General features: G+C 44.3%; 1 protein-coding gene, 1 long non-coding RNA gene and 1 other non-coding gene across 4 annotated transcripts; 1 reads left to right on the forward strand and 2 right to left on the reverse strand.

Annotated features, from left to right (window-relative positions):
• Positions 1 to 1278: 1278 nt before the first annotated feature.
• LOC124686407 lies at positions 1279 to 6631 on the forward strand. 2 transcript variants are annotated; one of them, XR_006997823.1, is made up of 5 exons: positions 1279 to 1317; positions 2793 to 2920; positions 3736 to 3850; positions 6307 to 6358; positions 6490 to 6631. It is a non-coding gene; the product is annotated as an uncharacterized LOC124686407 (long non-coding RNA). The 2 variants fall into 2 exon arrangements; XR_006997822.1 differs by lacking the exon at positions 1279 to 1317 and having other exon boundaries at positions 2501 to 2920.
• Positions 6632 to 12323: 5692 nt separating this feature from the next.
• Positions 12324 to 13522, reverse strand: LOC124686408. Its single transcript, XM_047220354.1, has 3 exons — positions 13469 to 13522; positions 13113 to 13349; positions 12324 to 13055 (listed from the first exon to the last, which is right to left on the reverse strand). Exons 1-3 carry the CDS (start codon positions 13520 to 13522, stop codon positions 12324 to 12326), a joined length of 1023 nt encoding a protein of 340 aa, XP_047076310.1.
• Positions 13523 to 14010: 488 nt separating this feature from the next.
• TRNAH-GUG lies at positions 14011 to 14082 on the reverse strand. Its single transcript has one exon. It is a non-coding gene; the product is annotated as a tRNA-His (tRNA).
• Between the last annotated feature and the right edge of the window lie 3483 nt (positions 14083 to 17565).

The following is a 17565-nucleotide window of genomic DNA, read 5'->3' on the forward strand; positions in this document are numbered from 1 at the left end:
GAAGGGGGAGCCAGCTGGACCCATGGTGGGCCCACACCATAGGGCGGCGCAGCCCATGGCCTGGCCGCGCCACCATGTGGTGTGGGGCCCCCACAGCCTCTTTCGCCTCCTTTTCTTCGCGAAACCCTTCGTCTCGAAGACCGAAGCCACAGAGGAATCCTCACGAAGGGGTACAGCCGCCTCTGCGGGGCGGAGAACACCAGAGAGAAAAGAGCTCTCCGGCGGGCAGGAATCCGCCGGGAAAATTCCCTCCCGGAGGGGGAAATCGACGCCATCGTCACCGCCATCGAGCTGGACATCATCTCCATCACCATCATCATCATCTCCACCATCATCACCGCCATCTCCACCGCTGGACATCGTCACCGCTGTAGCAATTTGGGTTTGATCTTGATTGTTTGATAGGGGAAACTCTCCCGGTACTGATTTCTACTTGTTATTAATGCCATTGAGTGAAACCATTGAACCAAGGTTTATGTTCAGATTGTTATTCATCATCATATCACCTCTGATCATGTTCCATATGATGTCTCGTGAGTAGTTCGTTTAGTTCTTGAGGACATGGGTGAAGTCTAAATGTTAGTAGTGAATTATGGTTGAGTAATATTCAATGTTATGATATTAAGTTGTGGTGTTATTCTTCTAGTGGTGTCGTGTGAACGTCGACTACACGACACTTCACCATTTATGGGCCTAGGGAATGCATCTTGTACTCGTTTGCCAATTGCGGGGTTGCCGGAGTGACAGAAACCTAAACTCCCGTTGGTATATCGATGCGAGAGAGATCGCATGATCTCGCAGTTTAAGGTCGTGGTTAGATTTATCTTAATTACTTTCTTGTAGTTGTGGATGCTTGCAAGGGGTATAATCACAAGTATGTATTAGTCCTAGGAAGGGCGGTACATTAGCATAGGTTCACCCACACAACACTTATCAAAACAATGAAGATTAATCGGATGCATGTAGCGAAAGCACTAGACTAAAATCCCGTGTGTCCTCGAGAACGTTTGGTCATTATAAGTAAACAAACCGGCTTGTCCTTTGTGCTAAAAAGGATTGGGCCACTCGCTGCAATTATTTCTCTCGTATTTTACTTACTTGTACTTTATTCATCCGTTACATCAAACCCCCTGAATACTTGTCTGTGAGCATTTACAGTGAATCCTTCATCAAAACTGCATGTCAACACCTTCTGCTCCTCGTTGGGATCGACATTCTTACTTATCAAAGATACTACGATACACCCCCTATACTTGTGGGTCATCAGTAGAAAGTCAGGGCAGATAACGGGATCAGAAGATCATCATCCCCAACTAGGTTTGGTCATTCTAGAATTACTTATTTGACACTACCTAAAAATTGGATTCCCTATTTGACACTAGAAAAGTTTTGGTTCCCTATATGACACCACATCAAATTTTCTTTCCTTATACGACACTTTAGTTCATTTTCACCACTAACGGTGTTATGTAGGGACATGAAAAGACGTTTTTGCCCCTGAATTCATCTTTGTATCATATATGTGCATAGCAAACTAAAAAACGAGGCGGCAAGGCTGCGGAAAAAAATACGTGTTCCAGACGAGAAATAGCAAATTGTTTCAAAGAATGAACCGATATATGTTAAAAAAAGAAAGAACTGAAGATATGTTAAAAAAAGAAAGATCTGAGACAGCAGTTTCCAGATACAATCATTTTTTAATAACATTTCTAGATACGATCATGGATCTAGCAGAATTGTTGTACATGTATGTGTGTAGTTAACTAGAGACTTAATTGTTCCCTGATTGCTTCTTTGATTTGTCGCAAAAAAATTGCTTCTTAGATGCTCGTCCAAGCCTGCATGTAGTGGCACCCAAGCCTGTAACAGAGCACGCATCCTATTCCAGCCCTGTACACGAGCACGCATCCGCGCCCAACCCAGCAGCCCCCACAGCCGCGCCATGATGCGAGAGTCAACACGCATGGCGAGCCCGCAGCTGAGCTCATCGACGGCGCTCCTCCGCGGCATCTTGTCTTCCATCCGCAGCCTCGTCGCGCCCGCCGCCCGCCGTCGGCCGGCGTGCCTGGAGCGCCCACCGTATCTCTGCCACCACAGCCACCCCTTGGTCGCCTATAGCACGACGCGCCGCCTGCCCGCCCCTATTCGCCATAGCGCCAGCATGCCGGACGTGAGGATTGGATCAGCTTCTTCTTTTTTCAGCTTTGCACATCGACTGGGCAGTTTGGTCGCAAAAAAGAAAATTTGACAGAAGATGCTAACGGAACTAACCGCGATGTCATATAAGGAAATAAAATTTGGTATGGTGCCATGTAGGGAACAAAAAAATTTACAGTGTCAAATAGGGAATCAAATTTATAGGTAGTGTCAAATAAGGAATTCTCTCTTCTCAAGTAAGCTGGGTAATTTCATATCCAAGGCCACAATAATTGATTCCCCGACCATCGACTCTTGCTTTCCATGACGTGTATAAACACCTTTTAAGTTGGTCACTGGAACATTTTTTTTGGATGCTTCTGGAGTTCTGGATTGTTATTTATGCATGAGCGGGCTGCAGCACTTCTAGCCTTGTTTGCCTTCTCTAGCTCGTGTAGGTCTCTTATTGTTGCTGCTATCAAGTGCTCGATTGGATATTGCTTACTTCATGTCTGCTTTTTGTCGATTGCTGGCTTGGAGAGTTGTATGAAAAATAAATAAAAAAGTACAAGATGATAATAATGTTGTCTGAGTTGTATCACTTATGGGCATGCAAATAATTGCATCATGTTGCACCTTGCTATTTTCCATTGTAGACCGAAGATCCTGTTGGAAATCCAGGTTGGGCATGACTGAGCCAAGGATCAGTGAACTTCATATGATAAAGAAGCGGAAAATTCTACGAGATATGACATGCCCAGAATTCTGCAGTGGTGCTGGAAAGGTATGTTCTTCAAAATTTCCCAAAATACAAATGTCCTTCTGCAACAATTTGTTGTCATGTGCCCATCTCGTATTATATATTTTTCATTTAACGATTCTTCTGTGTATACTGCTTAGCCATCATAGTTTTGATCATAGAACAATAATGAAGACCCATTGAAATACCTTCTGCAAAGGACACAATATTTGCCTACTTTGTGGAAGAGATAAGATCTAGAGATAAGTCACTTGCAAAGTAGTTTTGCTTATGCTGGTGCAGCTTATAATACTTACTATGTTTTTGAGAAAAATTAAGGTTGTGACCTTGCGTGTCCATATTGAATGGGCAGTAGAAATTCTGGGAAAAAAAATCGAAGGCATCCAGCTGCATAGAATACGTATATATTTTTATACCAGTTAAGGGTACATGCATCCAACGTTGCGATAGACAAAAATGATGTTTATGCTCTGTCTATACTGAATGAGCTGAACATAATCTTCTTGCTCTTTTTCTGTTAGCCTGAACATTTCTATCCATTCAATAGATTTCACTCTTTCCTATACATAAGCATCTTTAATACTGTAGAAAGTGTACGCATGCAGTATTTGAAAAAATATATAAAGTGATTACTACCTCATATTTAGACTCCTAGAACTTCTCATTTCATATAGTGGTTGCCATTTTACATAAATTTGGCATCTCTATCAAATGATTTGCTTGATGATCTGCATTCACGGTAAGAGAAGCGCTACTCCCAGTTCTTTGAATCAGTGACCGAGCTGGTTAGATCTTTCTTTTTGTGGGTACATCATCTCTATTTTTTCTTTCTTTCCCAGAAATGAAGATCTCAGAATTGCTTACATTGATGTTGTCGAGAGCATTAGGAATGGAAAGCCTAGCACTGAGTATTACTTGAAGCTTGTTAAATATGACATACATGGAAAGGACAAGGTTAGTGGTTTTGGACGCCTTTCCTCCTGCATAATGCTTGATTGCTATTGCCGAGTCTCTGAAGCACCGTTTTAACTGTTAAGAACAGTTATCTTGGGTTTCATCGGTTCTTTTTCCCTTGTCACACTTTAATGGCTACAGTATGTTAGTTCCTGGAGGTTCTGGTCCGTTGAGTGCAATTCTCATATCCTTATATTTGATGACATGGAACTTATTTATATTGGCACCACTATAGTATCCTGACCGTTGCATTCTCAAGGAAGTCAATATCTTCAACTATAAACTTCAAGATGGTCATTGTTTTACAATGTATTTCAGTATCCCCAAATTAAATTATCTGTAGCAGGAAATTTATCCAGCTAGGTTGCTTGGCAATCCAAAGCTTGGAGACGGTAAACCTGAAAACCAAAATCATGCTATAATATTCACTCGTGGAAATGCTGTACAAACTGTTGATATGAATCCCGTACTCATTTACGAAGCTGTGTGCAGACCATAATTATTTATCTCCCTTTCTCAGTCCTCCGTTTCTAGGTAGATACAAATCATGACATCGATCACGTGATCAGTTCCATGTTTCTCCTGCATGAGCAAGAACAAGCCAATATGCTGCATGAAAGAGATATTTATTTGCCTTCTCTAAAATATTTACTTTGCGTTGTAAAGTTTTCCAGTCTAAAAATATAATAATGTCTATGTTGCCTATTATAAGACGTTCTGGTAAGACAATTAATCTTGCCAAAAAGTCTTACAAAAGGGAAGAGAGGAAATACTTGGCATGCCAGTAATGTCACCAAGTGTATATATGTAATAAAAATCCTTTCTTGGATATACTCAGAATGGTGCATTTTTTCGTGTTTAAACTCGATTCTCACAGGAGAAGTGCGATCATGTCATGAGTTTTGATCTTTTGAATATATTCTCAGCATTGCGAAAACGGGGAAAATATTTCAGTTTACTGAAAAGATATACAAATATAATAGAAGTTGAAAAAACTACAGTACTCTTTCAGGAAAACTCTTATGTTTTACTATTTATTTAGATTTTGTTTTTGATATAATTTATTAAAATGTTTGTTGGTACCAACTATGCTTCTCAAGAATTTCGTTTCTGGAGCGTATTCTTTGATGACCCTCTTCCACCCTAGCCAATTCTCTTGAATCATCTGATGCTTTAGCTGCAAGGCTTCGTGTGTTCCATGATAGAATAGTTTTACATGCGACAGCATGTTGATGTTCATACAAAGACACTTCCTCTGTTGGAATAGCTGCATAGAATTTTTTCATTCAGTGATATTCACTTCTGGATACTGATTCGAAGTGCACTAAGATATTGTGATGCCTTCACAATCTAGGAATGATGTTTCTAGCTATACAACTAAAGAGGAAACACGAGAGAGAAGATAATGAGGTAGGTGAATCAAATGATTGGATGATGTGCCCTGGGTATGCTATCCATGCACCTCTGTGCAAACACCATCTCCTTTCACTGAGCAAAGCCAAGGTGACACCTTTTCCGACTCCTTCAAATTTCCCCAGGTATCACCTTTACTGTCATGTGTAGGAGATTACATGATTTTTTTAGGAATGATAATAAAAGAAAAAACACAGGATTTGTGCTCAGAGATAGTATTTGTGCCTTCAGATTGGCATAAATAGAGAAACATACTTTTTGAGATTGTTTCTATTGTCAGTATACTAGCAGGATTATCCTTCTATTTTAATAGTATTTTGTCCCAGCTTTTATGTTTAGCTTTGTATCCCTATATGATTTTTTTGAGACTGCTTGGGTATGCCATATGTGTGTTTGAATTTAGGACCTTCAAAAGAATTTTTGTAAGCCATAAACACGCCTTCACTTCCTGGATTTATCTTGCTTTCTCAACTATTGATCGCTTCGATTGTTTATTGGATATTATCGTGGTTGTTATTTTACAATGTTTGATAATATAGTTAGTGGCGCTAAACTATTTGTCGTCAGCATAAGGCTTGCATTACTGATCATATGTGGAAATCTCAGCTTTCAATGACAGAAAAAACTCTTATGCAATAAACTGCATCTCTATAACTAATTTTGTGGCACAAATATACCAACAGATGTTCCTCATTCTCATTGATTGGATGTGCTTTTGTTTTATGTGGGTACTGCCTTCCAATCATAGCTGGTAAATAACCATGCATGCCACATTTGTAGTACGAGCAGCTTATATATGATCCTATCATATTATCTTACATTACAGATGTTGCCCAAAAAAAATCATGATGTGCTTTAAGTCTACAGACTTTACTCTGAGGCTGATGTGCTTTCTGTCAATGAAATCTCCATAGATTGCTTCCTTTTATGGATGATGTCCTTGAGAAAAATTATTATTATAATATGTTCCCTGATTCTTAGTCTGTATCCAAATAAGATTAGTGAGTTTTCCATATTCATATTTGGTTATGTCTTGATTGCAGGTCAAATATTTGTGGGTGATTACAGTTAGCAAGGGCTTCACCAATCTGAGAGGTAACGATAATTATGTATTATTCACGTTGTGTTTAACCATCGGGGAGTGAGTTATGGCACACGGTTAGTGCCATCATATGCTCTAATTCTACTAGGCTGATTCGGAGTGAACAATTGACTTTGTTGAGCAGCGGCAAACATGCAAAGATACACCCCGTAGGTAGGAGGAAGTAAAACTACTTGTCTTCAATCAGAATGAGGTTCGCAGGGTACGTGCAAGACCCGCTCTTCCCCGAGAACATACCAGGACTGCCATCGCAAGTTGGTGTCCCTTCTCTTCTCCTCTATCGTCTTCTGTGCCATGGTTGTAGGCTCTATTCTCTATTGTCTCGTGGGCTTTCATCATCTCATCGATATGGAATTGGGGATTTTAGAACATGTCAGGCTTGACAATTTAATCGATTGCATTTTATAAGTTTGTGGACTGAAGTGTTCCCACCAGACAAATTTTACGTACAAAGTACTAGAATTATAATTTAGTATTTAAATTCTGTTAGTTAGTATATAAATTTTACGTGCAATACTTGCACCGAAGAGTTATTTTCACCCGGCTAGAGGAGGCATAGATTCTGAATTGTCTGGCTATTTATTGGCCAAGTATACAATTTGACTGGAGCTACGAGATTTTTTATTAGACTTATTCATCTTCCTCTTTCAGAATTGGCTAGAAGAGGAGCTAGCGATGCCTGTATAATTTGTATCATTTAATATTACCATATTACTCTTTATTGAAAAACAAATTAACATAAGCCTTACAACAGTATCTCTCATCATATTGAGTCTATCTAAGTGCATGCAAGTGTTGTAAGGCTGAATGACTGATTGATCGTCGTGTGTAACATATTACTCTATCTGATCTAATTATATGGCTGCCCAGTTTTACGGCTACCCTTTTGTTTCAACTTGCAGACTTGCTGAGGCTAAACCTATTTTTCTGGTTGTATTCTTAATAGTTTTTTGTTTTACCCTAATTTCATCCTATCAACTTTGTTTTGTAAAAACCTAAAAAACATATTATCAATTTTCCATTTTTTAGTATCGTTACAGAAAATATGAAACAACATGAATTCCACGGGGTCGTGCGCCAAGACGCACATCTAAATCTAGTGGATACAATTATAAGGAGGTGTCGGCGCCTAGCCATTCACCCCATATGCCCTTTCGACACTATTTTCGATAAAATTTAAATTTTAAACAATAAATAAACTATAATAACTTACTACAAGTTTAACAAATCATAAAAATAATTTAACAAATTTAACATAATAAACAAGTAATTTAAGTTCAACAAAGCATACAAATAATTTAATAAATTTGGATCACAATGGCGAACAAATAAATAAACTAGGCGGCAACTTTGAGCATCCACAAATACTTCAACGGATCATTTTGCAATTGGTGATAAGTATTTGTCTCTCAACTCGAGAAAATCATGTATTTTTTCTGAAATAATAAAAATATGTATTATTTTATAAAAAATAGCTGCTCAGCACACCCAGCTCGGATTCGGAGACCGAATCATCTCTCGAGTCGGAACTCGGAACACAGTTCCTGCACATATAGACAGCGAGAAATTAAACTGCTCGTTGATCAAGCTCGAACACTGTAGAAAGAGCCACGCCTCGATCGTCTCACAACGTGGCCGGCGATGGGCAGCCTGGAGCGATCGCCGTTTCCCTCGTACAAGCGCGCCCGCGTGGACGCGGCGGCGCCGGAGGACCGGCTGAGCGACCTGCCGGACCACCTCCTGCACGAAATCATCGGGCGCCTCGGGTCCTGGCAGGCCGCGCAGACGAGCGCGCTGTCGCGGCGGTGGAGGCACGTGTGGCGCTCCGCGCCCTGCCTCCACATCGACCAGCGGCAGTTCCCGGGCAGCGACAAGCCCGGCTCCCGGCAGCGCGCGCGCTTCGAGGACTTCGCCGACGGCATGCTCGCGTCCTTCGCCGGCGTCACGCTGCCTCTGCGCGCGTTCCGCCTCTACTTGCTCGACGGCAGGAGCACGGCCTCCTCCGAGAGGTGGATCCGCCGCGGCCTCAAGCGCTGCCCGACCAGCGTCGGCATACGCTCCAGCTACGCCGACCACAGCGGCGTCGTCCAGTGGCCGCCTCGCCACCTAGACATGGGCGCCGTCGCCTGCCGCCTGACGTCGCTCCGGCTCGCCGGCGTGACTCTACGAGACGGCTTCGGGGAGGAGCTCGGCGCGCAGTGCCCGGTCCTCCAGGTCCTGCGCATCGACAGCTGCCACCACCAGCCCTACTGCGCCATTGTTTCACCCACGCTCAGGAGCCTCGAAGTCATCTTTCGAACGAATTACTCCGATCCTGTCACTTTGGCCATCGCGGCTCCTCGCCTCGCCTTCCTCCTCCTCCGCGTCCCGTTCGGCGGCGAGGGCGGCAACCCGGTGATCACTGCTCCAGGGCACGAGGCGCTGCCGTCGCTCGTCACGGCGTTGATCAGCATATCTGATCGAGACTGCCGGCCGAACAAACGGGCTAACAAGACCAAGCTCGAGTTCCTGAGATCCATGCGCGGCTTCCTGGCCCGAATATCCAATGTCACGAACCTACGGCTGGAGGGGTTCACCACGACGGTACGCATTCTGTGACCTGTGTCTAGAGTGTTCTGTAACAATATTTCTAATTACCAGCAATTATCAAACCCAAATCTATGCAGTATAACTGTATTTTTCTTTCTCTCGTACGTTGGTGTATTTCAGGCATTGCTGGACCAGAAATCACAGGAATTCCCGGTATTCCGAAACCTGAACATACTGTGCCTCGTCCGCTGTGACGTTGGCGCGATCAACTCCCAAGTGTTGCTCAGAATCCTTGAGGGTACCCCTAATTTGGAGAACATTGCGATGCTCCTCTGCAAGGTAGTATACCTTAATTGTATTGTTACTTAGTATTTAGTTTCTTGTATACCTCACACGGACATGAAAGCTAAAACCCCGTACAATGACAGTTTTCAGGCCGTCCGAGGAGCAGCCCGAAAAGGACACCTTCCAAACGACGTGTTTCGACACTTTTCGAACACGAGAACCTGAGCTCAATAGAAATCAAGTGCCAACCACATGATGAAGCTCACTGGGACAAGATTTATACCAAATATTCAAAGAAAACGCGAAAGGGAACACATCCGAGGTTCGCCAAGAAACTGAACCACGTGAATCCGAGTTTAAGGGAGAGTACAAGAGAAGGAGAAATCTCCACGGATGCTGGTATTACGCCACCTGGAGAATTAACCTCGTCTTTGTATCTCCGGGCCAACATTACGCAGGATCCAGTGGCAGCCACCGGAAGGGTGCGGCCTAGAGTAACAAAAGCAATGGGAATCATGCGACCTAGAGTATCTAGGTCGCAAAGAAAAAAAAAAGCCACCCGTCAATGCAAACCGGCGGTCTAGACTGCTCGTAGCTAAGTCTGACGACTGATAATTGTTGTGGTGGATTGAACTGTGGTGGAAGAAAGTTGAGGAGGACGATAAGGTATAATGCAATTACTTGAAGAAATACAACATAAAGGGATTTAGAGCTAACAAATTAAAGGACGGCCAAATGACAACAAATTAGAGGACAGCCAAATGACCTACAAATAGCAAACACCGACTACATAAAATTTGATGATTTGTTATTGGATGGAATAAGTTATATTTAGCGAAACGGTACAAGAGGCTACAAGGATAGCGCGGCGATCCCTAGGCGGTGGCTAGGGTTCCTGTGCCCTCTGTCGGCAAAGCTGCCGACCCCCGCTTCTGATGTCCTTTTATTAACAACAAATGGGTGTTCAAAATCAAACGCCATTTCAATGGATCCATTGAGCTCTATAAGGCATGGATGTTTGCCGGATGTTTTAAACTAAGGAATAGTCTTGCTTATGATGATACTTTTAGTCCAGTTGTTAAACCTACCACCGTTCATTTCTTATGTCACTTGTTGTGACTCATGGTTGGACTTCGTATCAACTTGATGTTCAAAATGTCTTTCTCCATAGATTTATTGAAGAGGGAATGCTTATGTGACAACCGATAGATTTTGAGGACCCCAGACATCCACAACGCCGTCATAAGGCGTCGTATGGTTTCACATAGGTGCCCCGTTCTTGGCACCATCATCTTGCAGTGATCATGGTTTTGTTCATGCCATGGATTATCACTATGTACATGTTCATTCTATCACTATGTACATGTTGTTTTATATTTATGATATTATTGCGATCAATTCGTTTTCATCAACTGTTGACCGTTTAGTTTCCAAATTTCATCGGCAATTTTCTATCAAGATTTGGGCACCCCACTTTTTCCTTGGCGTTGAGGTTGATTACCCTAAGCATGGTCTTTCGCTTACTCAATGCAAATATGCACTTCACATTCTTGCTCGAGCTGTTATGATTAAGTGGAACTTCTCGCCGACTCATATAGCCTCTACTGATCGCATGTGTGCTGCTCACGGAGATCTCTTGAGTGTTGATGACCCTACACTTTATCAGAGCTTGGTTGGTGGTCTTTAGTATCTAGGACGACTTGTCCTAGTTTATCCTACTCAGTTAATCGAGTATGTCAGTACCTTCATGCTCATCGCAGCTCCCATTAGTTAGTGGTAAAAAAACACATTCTTCGGTACGCTCGTCGTACTATATCTAATGGGCCCCCTTATTCAACCTTCTTCGTCACATGTATTGTCTGCTTATTCGGATGCTGATTGAGTTGGGAGGCTTCATAATCGGCGATCTATAGGGGAATATGGTCTCTTCTATGGTCGTAGTTTGATTTGTTGGACTGCGAAGAAATAGTCTATTGTATCTCGTTTGAGTACTCAGCCTGAGTAGTGAGGACAAGATCGTCGGCTTCGATCCGTCGGGTTGTCACGCCTCCTACCCATGTGCGGAGACGCATCTAGGCCGGCCCAAAGTCCTGCGATTTTTGAGGCCGCGGGATTTGCACTCGCCATCGGCTCGGAGGAAGGGTACCTCTTCATCGTGTCACATGTTTTCCACGCAGCCTACTTCGAGGCCGCGGCCTCCGGATTTGCATTCACCGACCAACATCGAGGAGATGCACCTCACCATCGATCCGCCAGTTTTCCGCGCCTTGTACCCATCCCTCCTGTCGGCTGGTATGAACCTTCTAGACCAGCTATCATGATGTTGGCATCTAAATGTTTTAGTTAGCTTGTATGTGTTTTATGTATGTTGTGTTAACATGCTAGAGTTGTAGTAAAGTATAATAGTATTTTGGTTAATTTCCGCGTTCTAATTGATATGTTATTATGGTTCGTTACATGCCGAATTATTAGGTTATTATTAGTTACACGCGGAAGATTAGTTTCTCGGTGTGTTGTTGGCTTCGTTGCATAACAACAACGCTGGAGGTCGAGATGAGATGGTTCTTCTGGAAGGTGGTGGATATGCCGTTCTTCTCCGACTTCGTCAACGAGAGATGGCGTATCTTGCTCTAAAACAGCATGGGAATGTTTCCGATTGACGTGCCACAACGATGTGACTCACTGATGTTAGTCGAAAGGCGGTGTATCTTGGTTCCCGATCGACGATGTTAATCAACTCAGAAAACCCTGTTAGGGGTGATACTTTTTTTTTTTTTGGATCTTACAATGATGAAAGCTCAGCTAGGGGTGATGCTTTTTTGGATCTTATAATGATGGGAGGCTCGAAGCTAAACCCTAATCTTTTTGTATTTCTTGATCTTCTAAAATTTATCTGTAAATTCAAGATATCATTATATCCCGGTTTGTCTAAATAGTGGTTGCTCTCAACAAAAAACACCAGTACGGCCATTTGATTTCAGCTGCTGAAATTGCCACACAGAAGTTTACACTGCCATAGGATACATGGAACCGTTACAGCATGGCAGAGCGATTTCCACTAAGAACTTGACCTCCTCCTGCTTGTGATGCTACCTCCCTAGTCCCTAGGGTAGTCTATGCTACCCGTTGAACGTTTGCCTAAGCTTAGTCCCAGCTCCCGCTGAGCAGCGGCTTCACGTCGGCCACCTCGCCGAACATCTTCACCAGGTCCGAGCACCCCGCGCCGGCCCGGCCCTCGCCATCACCACCACCCGCGCGCTCTGTTTCATTCTCCGTCTCGGTGTGCAGCTCCAGGCCAAGCTCCTCCTCGACGTCATCGGACGCCGAGATGAGCAGCAGCTCGCACCCCTCGTAGTTAAGCAGGTCCGGCGGGTCGGCCGGCGCGTAGCGGTTGCTCCCGAACCGCCCCTGCAGGTGCTCCGGGAACGCCGCCTTGCGCTTCCCCTGCAGCCCACCGAACCCGCCCCCGCCGCCGCCCTGCTCGGGGTTCTTGATCTGCACCAGGAACGACGCCTCCGGCTCCACGTTCATGGCCTCCTGCGGCTCGCCGACGCCGTCCTCCTCGCCACCTGCCGCAGACGGCAACGGGAGCTCGAGCTTGTACACGAGGTGGGTGTGCTCGCGTCCGCCGGGGGCGTCGTGCTTGACGATGCGGTACACGCCCTCGCCCAGCGCCCTCGCCGCGGCCAGGTGCCGCTTGCCGCGCGTCTTCGTCTCGTACTCCGCTCCCTTGAGGGCGTCCTTGATGTCCTGCACGTCGGTGGTGACGAGGTCCACGTAGCCCCAGTAGGGCCGGCCGTGCTTCGCCGGGTCCGGCAGGCTCTTCTTCCCCATCACGATTAGACGGAGCAGAGGCCGCTCCTCCACGTTCACTTCCTGCAAGAGTCAACATCAGTGAACTGTTTGGAGAGCTTGAATGATCTCGTCGTGTACCTCCTTGCCGTGGCCGCCTTCGTCGCCGCCGCCGCCGTCTCCCTGGTCATCGCCTCTGTGCCGCGTCTTCCTCTTCTTGCCCTCCTTGCCGGAGTCCGGCGCCTGCTTCTCCTCGACGCCGCGCTCGGGGACGGACTCCGGGCGCAGGACGACGTACATCCTCTGCACGTCGTCGGGGCTGTGCGCCTCCTCCTTGCCCACCTTGGGCCGGTAGAAGAAGAACACCTCGCCTTTCTCCTGCACACACGCATCAATTACAAAAGAATCAATCTCCATTGTTACCGCCCAAAACTTCCACCACCGATCTAAATTTCAGGTTAAATTAAAACGAGCTGGGGATCGACTGATTGATTAACCTGGATCTCCACTTTCGGGTCCGGCCTGGTCTTCACCTCCGTGCCCTGCCCCATGGTGGCAAGCTCGACCTCGCTGCTGGCTTAGCTCAGTTGCTCAAGGGCTGAAGCTGCAGTACTGTTGTTAGGATTCAGTGAGTTCCTTGTGCTGGAATGGAGTTCGATCGGTAGTGGCGCCGACCGCCCGTACATAAAGTACGGAGGTGTCCATGGATGCGTGCGAGCTGCCAACACGTGTGCGGGTACGTGGCCGCCGGAAGCGTCTGGTTCCGACACCGTCTGCCGTGGCGAAGAGAGGCGGTCGGCACGTGCGGCGTGCGAAGTGTCCCGGCGAGGACGCGACATGTGTGGTGCCAAAGTGACAGCGTTTAACTCCGCAAAGGTTCTAATGGCGGATGAGTGGCGTTTGAACCCACTGAACATAGCGGGGCAACGAATAGTTCCTTTTTTCTGTGAGGAAGATGCGGTGAATAACTGGAAACGTTTCAGTGGAACGAAAAATAAAAAAGAGTAGAAACACTTCAGCAGAGCAAAAACTCAAATAGTGTGGCTGCTGGGATTCGAGCCCAGGTCTCCACGGCCACAACGTGGAATTCTCACCACTAAACTACAGCCACTGAGTTGCTTTATTTTGTACACGATTCTTATTGTTCATACTGGGTTGGACGGCTCTAATATTTCAATATCTCCATAAAGCAAGAAGAAGATAGAGGTCCTGCCTTTTCTTTTTAACAAGTAGAGATCCCATTTGAATTTCTTGTTGAGGCCATCTTGTTTGAACATCTTACTGAAACAGAAATCACTATGTGTGACATGATTCGTATTCATACAAGCTATGGTTTATAATTTTTCTAGTAGTTTCTAGAGTTTAAATCGCTAGAAATCAATGCATAGAACTGCTAATGTCTCTACCTAAAATGGAAGACCTTCTAGTACACTATTTTACTTAACCAATGCAACTTTTAACTTAGGACAAAGGGAGTAGAAAATAGCAAGAAATTATAGATGATAGAATATGGATAAACAAGGGAAGTGCTAATTTTAGACGCAAAAGTACCCTAGGAATAAGTTTTGTGTGAAACATTTAAACTGCATCGATTTTCGTAAAGAAAAATGCTACCTCGCAGCCGGAGGATGACGTGCCCACTCCCTTCGTCTCTCCCTTCGTCTCTACTGTACCACGCATTAATTCCCATGTGGGCCCGTCATCCTGTAGGATAACGTTGCATAGAAAACAAAAATTTTCCTACCGCGAACACGCAATCCAAGCCAAGATGCAATCTAGAAGACGGTAGCAACGAGGGGGTATCGAGTCTCACCCTTGAAGAGATTCCAAAGCCTACAAGATGAGGCTCTTGTTGCTGCGGTAGACGATCACTTGCCGCTTGCAAAAGCGCGTAGAAGATCTTGATCACGATCGCTTCCGGCGCCACGAACGGGCAGCACCTCCGTACTCGGTCACACGTTCGGTTGTTGATGAAGACGACGTCCACCTCCCCGTTCCAGCGGGCAGCGGAAGTAGTAGCTCCTCTTGAATCCGACGAGCACGACGGCGTGGTGTCGGTGGTGGTGGAGAAGTCCGGCGGAGCTTCGCTAAGCGTGCGGGAACTATAGAGGAGAGAGGGGGCGGCTAGGGTTTGGGAGGGGGCGCCGGCCATCTAGTGGTGCGGCCACCTTGTGGTGCTTGGGGTGGCCGGCCCCCTCCCCTTGACCCCTCATTATATAGGTGGAACCTCAAGAGGTGGTGTCCAAGTCTTCGAATAAGACCCGAACCAAAAACCTTCCATAGGAGGGGGGAAACCTAGCCAAGCTAGGACTCCCACCAAGGTGGGAGTTCCACCTCCCATGTGGGGGGTGGCCGGCCCCTAGGGGGAGTCCACTTGGGACTCCTCCCCCACTAGGGTTGGCCGGCCATGGAGGTGGAGTCCCATGTGGACTCCACCTTCCTTGGTGGTTTCTTCCGGACTTTTCTAGAACCTTCTAGAACCTTCCATAGAACCTTCCGCGACATTTTAATTCACATAAAATGACATCCTATATATGAATCTTATTCTCCGGACCATTCCGGAACTCCTCGTGATGTCCGGGATCTCATCCGGGACTCCGAACAAATATTCGAACTCCATTCCATATTCAAGTACTACCATTTCAACATCCAACTTTAAGTGTGTCACCCTACGGTTCGTGAACTATGCGGACATGGTTAAGTACTCACTCCGACCAATAACCAATAGCGGGATCCGGAGATCCATAATGGCTCCCACATATTCAACGATGACTTTAGTGATCGAATGAACCATTCACATACGATACCAATTCCCTTTGTCACGCGATATTTTACTTGTCCGAGGTTTGATCATCGGTATCACTCTATACCTTGTTCAACCTCGTCTCCGACAAGTACTCTTTACTCAGTACCGTGGTATGTGGTCTCTTATGAACTTATTCATATGCTTGCAAGACATTAGACGACATTCCACCGAGAGGGCCCGGAGTATATCTATCCGTCATCGGGATGGACAAATCCCACTCGTTGATCCATATGCCTCAACTCATACTTTCCGGATACTTAATCCCACCTTTATAACCACCCATTTACGCAGTGGCGTTTGATGTAATCAAAGTACCTTTCCGGTATAAGTGATTTACATGATCTCATGGTCATAAGGACTAGGTAACTATGTATCGAAAGCTTATAGCAAATAACTTAATGACGAGATCTTATGCTACGCTTAATTGGGTGTGTCCATTACATCATTCATATAATGATATAACCTTGTTATTAATAACATCCAATGTTCATGATTATGAAACTAATCATCCATTAATCAACAAGCTAGTTTAAGAGGCATACTAGGGACTTCTTGTTGTCTACATATCACACATGTACTAATGTTTCGTTTAATACAATTATAGCATGATATATAAACATTTATCATAAACATAGAGATATAAATAATAACCACTTTATTATTGCCTCTAGGGCATATCTCCTTCGAGTCTCCCACTTGCACTGGAGTCAATAATCTAGTTTACATTTGTAAAGATATAACACCTTGGCCTTCCGGTGCTTTATCATGTTTTGCTCACGGGAGAGGTTTTAGTCAACGGATCTGACACGCTCAGAAACGTAAATATTTTGTAAATTCATTTGCGTCTCAACACATCACTCATTTCCAAATGAGTCGGCATTAAATATGTTTGGTCTTCTGGTGGAACCTTAATTCCGCGGTCTGAAATATGTCACTAATATTGTCACACACAATATAGCTTCAAAGTTCTGACTCTGTCGGAACTACATCAAGTTCTCAAAGAACCTCTTGACTTAACATCCTTTGTCATTGTCAAAATAATGACATACTCTGCCTTCTTTTGTAGAATCCGTCACAATATTTAGAACTCTTCTAAATCTAGCATAGGCAACTTCTAGCTTATTGTGCTACCTTTTAAACAACACTTAGTCTAATTTGAGATTGAAATTATATTTTATATGTGACAAAACCAATATCGGTGTAACACCTTACAGCCGATTTGTTTGTCATTTCTTCATACAAAAATATATATATATATATCCTTAGTTCTTCTAAAGTACTCAAGGATATTCTTGCTCGTCGTCCAATGATCATCATATGAATCATTCCGGTATATGCTCATAACACTTTATAGCACATGATATCTGATTGTGTACATATTATTCGTGATCTATAATCACTCATGTGTTTTTACTCATTGAGTGTCGGATACACTCAAGTCTTGTTAAACCTTCACATGACAAGAACATTTTCTTAATATTTCTATATTGAACTACTTCAATATCCATCATATGTACTTTGACTTAAACTTATTTATGTGTTTCAATCTATCTTCATAGATCTTGACACTAAATTTGTTTCGATCCATATCCTTTCATTGAAGTTAATTCTCAATGAAACCTTTTTAATCAAGTATATAATTATATCATTTATAACCAACTATATGTCACCTACATAAAGTATTATAAATGTGTCTTAGCGCTCCACTTAATTTCTTGCAAATGCAAGCTTCTTCATCATCTCCGATGAAATCAAAAACTCTTTGACTATTTCATCTGGTGAAGATTC

The sequence above is a fragment of the Lolium rigidum genome, chromosome 2 (genome assembly GCF_022539505.1).
Source record: "Lolium rigidum isolate FL_2022 chromosome 2, APGP_CSIRO_Lrig_0.1, whole genome shotgun sequence".
Taxonomy (NCBI): Eukaryota; Viridiplantae; Streptophyta; class Magnoliopsida; order Poales; family Poaceae; genus Lolium; species Lolium rigidum.